Source organism: Notolepis coatsorum (assembly GCF_963971535.1).
Source record: "Notolepis coatsorum genome assembly, chromosome: 12".
NCBI classification, from domain to species: domain Eukaryota; kingdom Metazoa; phylum Chordata; class Actinopteri; order Aulopiformes; family Paralepididae; genus Notolepis; species Notolepis coatsorum.
The window spans coordinates 84,235,378-84,244,667 of NC_140176.1; the positions used below are offsets into that span (position 1 = coordinate 84,235,378).

The following is a 9,290-nucleotide window of genomic DNA, read 5'->3' on the forward strand; positions in this document are numbered from 1 at the left end:
ACAGCTAATTGATCAATTGAAGCTAATTGATTGCTTGGGCAATAATGCTCACAGAGGGCAATCATTCTGAACATCTTCCTTAATCTGAAGATAGTGGTTATAAAGAGTATCTATATAATTTATCCCCAGCGCCTAAATAACATGTCGGACTGTCAAATCCATACAAAGACTATATAGGCAAAACTCATTTGACATAATACTGTATGTCATCTTTAAGATTGGCATGCATCACACATACTGATATGAGATATCAGATTGATACTCGATATAGAATATCAAACTGATATCAGACGGATACTGATACTGGTATCTCTGGGTGGAGGCTCTTACAGGAGAGTTTGAGGTCCTCATGAAGACCCACTGTTACTAATCCGCCCTTCGCTGTTTTGTTTCACTCGCTAGTTTAGCTGTTGTCTGCTCTGGTTGTTCCCTGGTTTGTTTCTGTCTGGCTGCCAGAGCTGTGTCCTATTTCACATCAAAATAATTTAACTATGGTTGTAGAATGTGCAAATGTACAAAATCACATCAGAATTGTTCTAAATCCCCCCCCTCAACTTTGCATGTTAATTCATTTATTTAAGAATGTGACTGGTGACGATGATGATTGATTTAGGGGATTTTGTTTTCCCACTGTATACCAGGTTTTCTCTTGTAAAGAATGTTAACATTATTATTATTATTATTATTATTATTATGTTTTCTACTCTGAAATCTTGCTGAGAAACTGAATCTCATAGATCTGTGCCTTTCCCTCCTACCTGCCTCCAGATGTGTCCAGACTCTTTATAAACATATTTTATAATCATGTTTTCAAAGATAAATGCATTATATTCTTTACCCAACTCTCTGTACAGTGTGTCTTTTCTGAGTGAGTTGTCCATCACTTCTCCAGCCCGGCTAGATCCAGACTTTGAATGGGCAGATGTTTGGTCAAACATATTATTGGCATCTAGAAATCCAGACCATCAACAGATGCATTATAACTTTATACACAGAACATATTTGACACCAAGGGCAGAAGAGAAAAACGTCTCATGTCACAAAGATGCTTTCTAATTATCTTCACATAGAAAAGAAATAAAACAAAAAACCTATCATAAAAAGTGCTCAAATAGTAGTCTGAATACTTTATTGAAGTGCGCATTTAGTGAGAAACACAGGCTAGGTGTGCGGCTAGCGTGACAAAGAATATGCCCAAAGTGTCAAACTCGACAACTGATTGATTAAAGATTGTCAAATGAAAATATAGGCTATATCATAAATTGTAAAACATAAAATTTTCTGATTCTGTCAATCTATGCCAGAAGAGAAGGATTTGCTGGCCCTGATGGCCCACCTCTACTAATATGTGTAATATAACATTTTAAGCATGACTTCATTGAAATGCGGGATATTTTTCTTCTGTTGCAGGACAAATTATTATCATCCGATGCTTGTAAAGTGCTTGCATGATGACAAGCGGAGCAAGCATATCTCTTTGTCTTTTTGCCATTTTATTATAAAAACCATGGGAGTCTGTAATAATACAATATAATATAGTCTGTAACAAATGTCCTGTAGATCATAAAATAATCTAATAAATGTCCATGTACAGTACATTATACTATACGTCTGTAATAAATGTCCATGCACATAATATCATGTGTAATAAGCCAGTCCACAGCTCCTTGGATCACAGTTTAACTTGTTACTTTATTATAATTTTAAGATCACTTAACAATTCATTAGCAGTTAGACTGTAAATTGGTGTCCTTTCCATCAGACCACCTATAGTTTTCATGTCACAGTAGTTAAATAAACCGTTATCCACAACATCACAGTAGTAAATAAACCATTAATGAACCGTTATTCACAAATCCCTTCATCTGCCAGTAAACATTAAAGTCCAGCTTCCCGTTTCAGAACATGTATTTTACTAAATAACTGTACATGTACTTCACAAGTATTTTCATTTTTATGGAACTTTGTATTTTTACTCCACTACATTTATTTTAAGCCCTAGAGTTACTTTGAAGCTCCCAAGCAAAGAAATACAAAAATGTAAAATAGAATATGTACTTTAGACAATTACGTATAAAAGTATTTGATATTGAATGTACTTTCACCGAAAAACAATGCTGATTTATTCTGCACATAATCTCACACGCATCCATAATTTAGTTTGAATATTATTGAGTCAAATTGTTTGAATACAGCCACCAGTGATGTTATCGGGGACATTGGTCCTCATTCATCAACGGACTTACAAGAAAAGTTTCAAGCAAATTTCATCGTAACTCCACTTACGAGTTAGTCAGATGGCGTGAGCTGGGAAATGTAGTTTTATGAAATTCGAAAGCCCTGGGTCTCCTCGTTCATAGGACTAGCTTGCTTTACTTCCATCTAATTCATCCGGTTTCCGTCGGGATGCGCTGATATATTTATTTATAGATATTTATATTTGATATATTCTATTCATCCGGTTTCCGTCGGGATGCGCTGATATATTTATTTATAGATATTTATATTTGATATATTCTAGACTCTAGAATGATGATCAACATTTTCTTTATTGGTTTATAATGTTAAACTTTTTATTTAAGAACCCCGTGTTAATATCTCAGTTGCAGCTTGTGCATTTTCCTTTAGTGTCCACAAGGAGGCAGAGCTCATCTTCCTATAGTATAAAGGTTGCCACAAGTTCCTGTTTGCTCACGAGACCTGTAACTAATACAGGAAGTAACCAATTAACCCCAGAAAGCATTGTGACTGCTGAGCGTTTGCTGGTTAGGTTGAAGAAGATGTACCCTCGGCCGTTTGAGTGTTACTCTTCTCAACTGCCAAAACGGAGTCCATTTTCCTGTGTCCTGGATGTGATTGTCAGCTTGATTGGGCAAGAGAATGAGGACAAAATAAGGAACCGCCTAACCGAGCTCATCCAAGAACTAAACCTAAAACAATTGGCCTCTACCGCCATCTCCAGTGTCGCAGAAGTGGCCACAAAATTCTACAGAGTGTCCATGTCTACGTCCGGCAAGATCCCACGGCAAATCATGATCGCCACCTCCTGTCTGAGCACTTGGGACAGATGTGTAGCCAATGCAGTGATGACCTACTACAACCCTAACATCACCAGATTCTTCACTGCAACCATGCAACTGCCACAGTATGTTGACGTCAGGTGCCAGACGTTCAGCCTCAAAGACGGGAGAAGCCAGTGGCAACTAGGTTGAGTCGTCGAAGCCACTCAAGAGAGCGACGGTCTAGTACGTCGAGTAAAAATACAGACTGGGGAGCGAAAAGATCGCTCTACCAGACCTTCAGTCCTCGAGCGACCGATCCAGAAATTGGTACTCCTCCTCGAGAGTAATTAGTACAGAGACACTTGAATTGTACTATTTGATTTGTTATTATGCATACGCTAAGTGATCTGTTATGTGAAGTCTAAAAAATCCTGTATGACTAATTTATTCTTTCTAAACTGTGCTTATCCATCATAGCAGGATTTGGTGGGAGTGTAAATGACCACCAAGGGTCAAGATGCCCATCATCTTCATTAGCAGTAAGCTTTCATTTACATCGGTCTAGATTCATCCGGTTTCCGTCGGGATGCGCTGATATATTTATTTATAGATATTTATAAACTCATAATTTCGCTAATAAATTTACTCTTGGCTAGATTTGAAAAAGAAACGCAACATTATTGAATACGTTCTGTATTCATCTATTTATGGCATGATATCAATCTCGTACTGGTACCGGACCGCTCGGGCTTAACCTCTGGTCCAAAACGGGGCCGTTTTTGTTTTTGACGACTGCATACTTTAGCTTAGCTTTATGCTTTATACTTATAGCAAATGCATGAGCCTGGTCACTTTTGAAAGGTACAGTAACATTCTGAAGTTGCTAAAGCAAAAAAGAAGAATCACTCAGAGTGCTAATGAAATAGAGTAACAGAGGTTTGAACACGCTGAAGTAAAAGTTGTTTGTACTCACATTCTGTTTAGTGGTTGCCAGATTCCTGTTTTTAAGTTCCAACATAGAGGTATGAGCTGGAAAACACAGCGGTTCCATAGCCTGAAGTCTTATGTAGTACAGGTCCAAATTTGATAAAAATCCATATAAAAATGTGTGCTTGAGAAAGGTTTGGTAAAGTCTGTACCGGTCAAAAACAGTGATTTTCCAAGATGGTCGTCCACTTCAATTCATTCTGACACTCGAGTCACAACAACGGACTTCTTCGTCAACTTTCACCACCTTCCTCCACTCTCACCCACTCGGCTTCGATGCATAAAGGCCTCTGCATGCTACAGAAACTGCAAAGCAACTGCAACACAACATCGACAAAGCAATGGTGTTGCAGACACTCTGCCTTTATGCTTCTGCAACATCGATGTGCAGCCTATGCAACATTGTACCCCGGATGTAGCTAGGTTCCCTAGATAGATGAAACTTCCCTTCTCAACCAACCCATTGATAACAAGCAGAAAAAGAAGCATTATTTTACTTCCGGTCGGGGGATTTCAAAATAAAAGAGCGACGTCTAAAAGCACCGTAAATACGTTTATTTTGTACATTATCTAACGTTAACACGAACCTAAACGAATCTAAAGTTAGTTTAGGTTCGTGTTAACGTTAGATAATGTACAAAATAAACGTATTTCCGGTGCTTTTAGACGTCTGTCTTTTATTTTGAAATCCCCCGACCGGAAGTATTTGTGATGTATTCTGCTTGTGTAACTTTAGGTTCGTTTTAACGTTAGCTAGCAGCAGGGATGGACGCCTTTTGTGCAAATGCAGGCAGCTACAGGCACTCGAGGTCGAGGAAGAGCTGCTGAATTTAATCGGCAGGAGGAGAGAGAGCTCGTCAAAGCTGGATATATCCCTGTGGCTGTGGTTGTAGGCACGAAAATGCAGCTCGAACTACCTGTTATATTAAATTAATTGATTGCTGTTTAACTTGTCCGTGTCCAGTCCTTTCGAACTGCCCCACCGTTCATTGTAAACAATGATGCATGTAATTATATTAACACTTTAACTGCCGGAAGACGTGTTTAGGCGTCCTTCCCCGCCATGCTCAAGTTGCCGAAGACGCCGTAACTCGTCTTTGATATCAATATTTCAAAAATCTGTGATCGGATTCATATTTCCCATCCGCTGGCCTGAGACCCACCAAAAAGCCCCACTGAACTAGGGCTGGGCGATATGACGATATTATATAAATATCGGGTACAGTTCATTAACGATACACTTTTTAAACGTATCGTGGATATCGTGATGTTTTGCCCAAGAGGCTTGTGTTGCGTCAATCTGGTCCACACGTTGACACTTTTGAACAGCGCCGCCCCACACACACACTACTGCATCAAAAGTTACTACTTATGATAACAAAGGCATTCGTTTTGTGGCATTAACGTTATATAGTTACACTTTCAATAACATCAGCGTATTTACATAGCAACGACCGAGGTCGACCTAGATAGATAGCAAGCATTAGTCGTTCATATCTCAGCCCGTGCTGACTCCGTTGTGCCCATTCTGCGGTCTGTTAATAACGTTTTCAATCAGACAGATGTATGGAAAGGCTTTTATTATAACATCCGTTGCAGTAAAATCATTATGCCTCCAGTCGTTTAGTCATTCTGCAGAGCTAAAAGCTAAACGTCGGCCGCGGCGAGCTACCGCTGCCATTGTTGTTTTCATTGAGCTCTCGAATGGCGGAAGTAAAAAATGAATACGCGCTTGCCGATTGGTGCTAAGAACAGCAGGGCGGGTGCAAGCGATGTGACGTAATTGGCAGACGCGACTGTCAATCAAAATGATTCTGTTTGCCGACTGAATGAATATAAACGTTATTAACAGATTGCAGCATGGGTACAATACAGTACAGCTCAATACAACAACAGTCAACAGTGGACTGGAGGATGCAGACCAGAGAAAGACTTTCGTCTTGTTTACATCAGGGTCCCCCATTTTCAATTCATCATATTTCATATCTAAATCATATAATATCTCATTGCTAAATATATGCAATATATAATCTAATAATCCAATAATCTAAATCTAATATATAATATAAAAATGCTAAATGCATGGGTATTTTATTTTGTCTTTAATGTTAGCTTGCAAACTCAAATACTGTCTTGGTAAGCCTCATAATGAATTGTTTGGGGAAAAAAAGAAAAACATCGTGATGCGTATCGTGTATCGCCGAAAGGTCAGAAAATATCGTGATATCATATTTAGGCCATATCGCCCAGCCCTACACTGAACCCTCTAGCGGTTCAAGAGCGCCATCTGGTGGCCGATCGGCGCAATCGCCTAACAGGAAGTTACTTGGACGATGTGCTGTTCTCCCATATTACTTCCGGGCACTCGGTAAAGGTCCCGGCACTCTAGCTCGTCACAATACATAGCGATCCGTTGCCAATAACTCGATAAACAACATGATTTGGACGTATATACCATTATACAACCTGGAAATGGACTGGGTATTCCAACATCCCATAATAGGAAAATGTATACTCCACGCTCATCGCCCAACGGCGCGAGGAAGATACGGTAAGAATCAGCATTATTTTTCAATGTCTTCTATACTAACTGATCTGATGAACATTTGACCCACATTAGATGAATGGTATAACGCTGCCCACGGAATTATAAACGCCCCCTCGCCCATCCGGTCAACATCAGATTACGTGTAGTAACTTCCAGAAGTCCGTCCAGTTGGATTTTTTTATATCGCGCCGATTGCTATCAAACTGTATTTGATCATCAATATAATGCATTTGGGGCTATAAATCACGTTCTGGAGAAAGCTGCAGAAAGAGATGAAAACATACTTATACTTTAGATCATATTTTAGTATGAATATGTGAATGAAAAAGTTTAACGTTCATACACCCTGAACAATACATATAGGACATTGAATGGGCCCTAATAATGGCAATTTAGCAATACTATTAAAAAAGTTATAGCCCTGCAAAGAAGGGGAATTTCTCCATAGACAAATAGAGCTGGCAACCTATGGTATATCATGAATTTAGCCTTAGGCAATCAAAGTGTTAACGTTACTGTGTGTTGTTGTAGCTATGTTAATAAATTCTGAATGGCATTAATGTTAGTTGGGTATGATAGCATTGAATAGCATCAACGCTAGCTGGCTGGCTACAACAATGGAGGATGGTATTCCTCCCTGCGGGACCAATATTATTCTATGACAGCCCCACCCCCATTCGCTAACCAACCAATCACTGCTACGCAACATCAACGCAAGGTTGTTCAGATTAGATTTTGGGGAGAGGTACGCAACATCCTCACAACACACTCTACAACACCCTCTGCAACATGTTGCGTTGAAGTCGCGCTGATGTTGTGTTGCAGTTGCTTTGCAGTTTCTGTAGCATGCAGAGGCCTTAAGAGGTTAAGCGGTTAAAAACAGGCATCTGGCAACCAATAAAAAGAAATGGGAGTACACAAAACTTTTACTTCAGTGTGTTCAAACCTCTGTTACTCTATTTCATTAGCACTCAAAATTATTTATCTTTATTATATAAGACACTTCAGAATGTTACCTTTCAAAAGAGACCAGACTCATGCATGTGCTATAAGTATGACGAATAATACATAGCAAATTACTTTGGGTATGCAATCGTAAAAAAAATTTATAAAAAGAGAAATAGCCCCATTTTTGCCCGATGCTTAAATGGAGAATTTGAATTTAGGAGAAATAATTTGGTGATTGCTTTCACGGCGATTCTACGGACATCCTCGGAATTAAATAATTATAATAAATACGACAATATTTGTAACATTAAATATTACGCTTTGCATTTATAGTCATGCCTCAACGAGGCATCGTGATGTCCAAAAATAAATAAAAGCCCTACAAACACTGCAAATGACAATGAATAAATACATACATGAATAAATAAGAACTAAACTCAATCACACGGATATAACTATAGTGGAATAGAATGGACACATCTACATTCTGCTCTCAGCACACCCCATTCCTTTCATGTAGGCTATATATTTAACCACTTAACATTAAACGGTCACCACATCGGTTGAAAGCTAAAATGGCCAATGAGCGTCAGTTTAAGAATGAGTGACGTTCTTCATTCAGTTGCGAGCATTTTGGAAACTTACGACCACCTCTCCACGCTTTGAGGAATCCGGGGAGGACCATCGTAGGTTTCCTCTTAAAAACTTCTTACAGGGTTATTTACGAGGACACCTACGAGAATGTTAGTGAATGAGGTCCATTGAATCCGTGTGTTAATTACAACTCAATTAAATGATGTAGAAAATAGCAATACCTTGTCTTATTGGGACTGCTACCTTATCATTTAATTGAGCTGTAAATAGCATTCAATAAGGATTCAATCAATGGTCGCCATATTCTAACTAATTTACTGTTTAGAGTTTTTGGATGTGTGTGAGATTATGTGCAAAATAAATCAGCATTGTTTTTTGGTGAAGTGCACCTTTATGTAGAATTTTAATTTAGCTTTTACCAAACTATTACTTTACTGGACTTAAATAGTACTGATACTACTACTGCTGAATAATCTTCCAAATAGCTTGGGAATGTGATTTCTAGGCTACTTAAAAAGTGGATATGTACCTTTAAATTTTTCATATCTCCTGCCATCCTCATCTTTTTGATCCTCATTGGTTCCTTGAGCTTCTCTGCATTTGCTGCCACTGCTGGTTCCATTTCCAGATATAACTTTATCAATTATTAATACTTATCAACACTGCCCTGAATCATTGATCAGGTCAGTAAAATACTTCATAAAGATAAATAATGACAATATGCTAAAACCCACTGCACCATCATAGGAACATCACATACACATACAGAACTACAAGTTATACTCCTTATTTGTAGTATATTACCGTACGTCTTCATATTCATAGTCCGACTCCATACTTTTCTTGTGTCGATTTGATCCAGGTCTCATCAACAGGAAGATCAGGTTGGAAGGACTACATTTCATACTCAATATTTGTAGTCGCTAATAGTCCATAGTGTTAAAGTCATTGTAGTTTAGTTTTCTGTCGTGTCCATTTGATCATGGTCTCAGGAGATCTGTACAGGAAGATGAGTTTAGCGTAAAGTTCCTCCTCGAGTTCCAATTCCCCCGTTTCTCGAACCTGCAAAACAATACATCCATTAACCCTTTCACTGCCGCACTACCAAACGGTTAACCCTTTCATTGCAGAGGTGATGTAATGATAACATGTTCAGAGGTGATGTGATGATAACATGTTCAGAGGTGATAAGATAACATGTTCAGAGGTGA

At 38.7% G+C, this 9,290-nt stretch overlaps 1 protein-coding gene across 1 annotated transcript in view; it reads right to left on the reverse strand.

Moving 5' to 3' along the window:
• Nucleotides 1–9,012: 9,012 nt before the first annotated feature.
• The window catches only part of LOC311237944 (piezo-type mechanosensitive ion channel component 2-like), a gene marked incomplete at its 5' end in the record, with an annotated part of 174,602 nt that continues 174,324 nt past the window's right edge, over nucleotides 9,013–9,290 (reverse strand). The window contains one exon of the mRNA XM_084325919.1: nucleotides 9,013–9,141. Coding sequence (XP_084182045.1) covers nucleotides 9,025–9,141 — 117 coding nt within the window. The 3' untranslated portion in view covers nucleotides 9,013–9,024. The remainder of the gene's footprint in view (nucleotides 9,142–9,290) is intronic.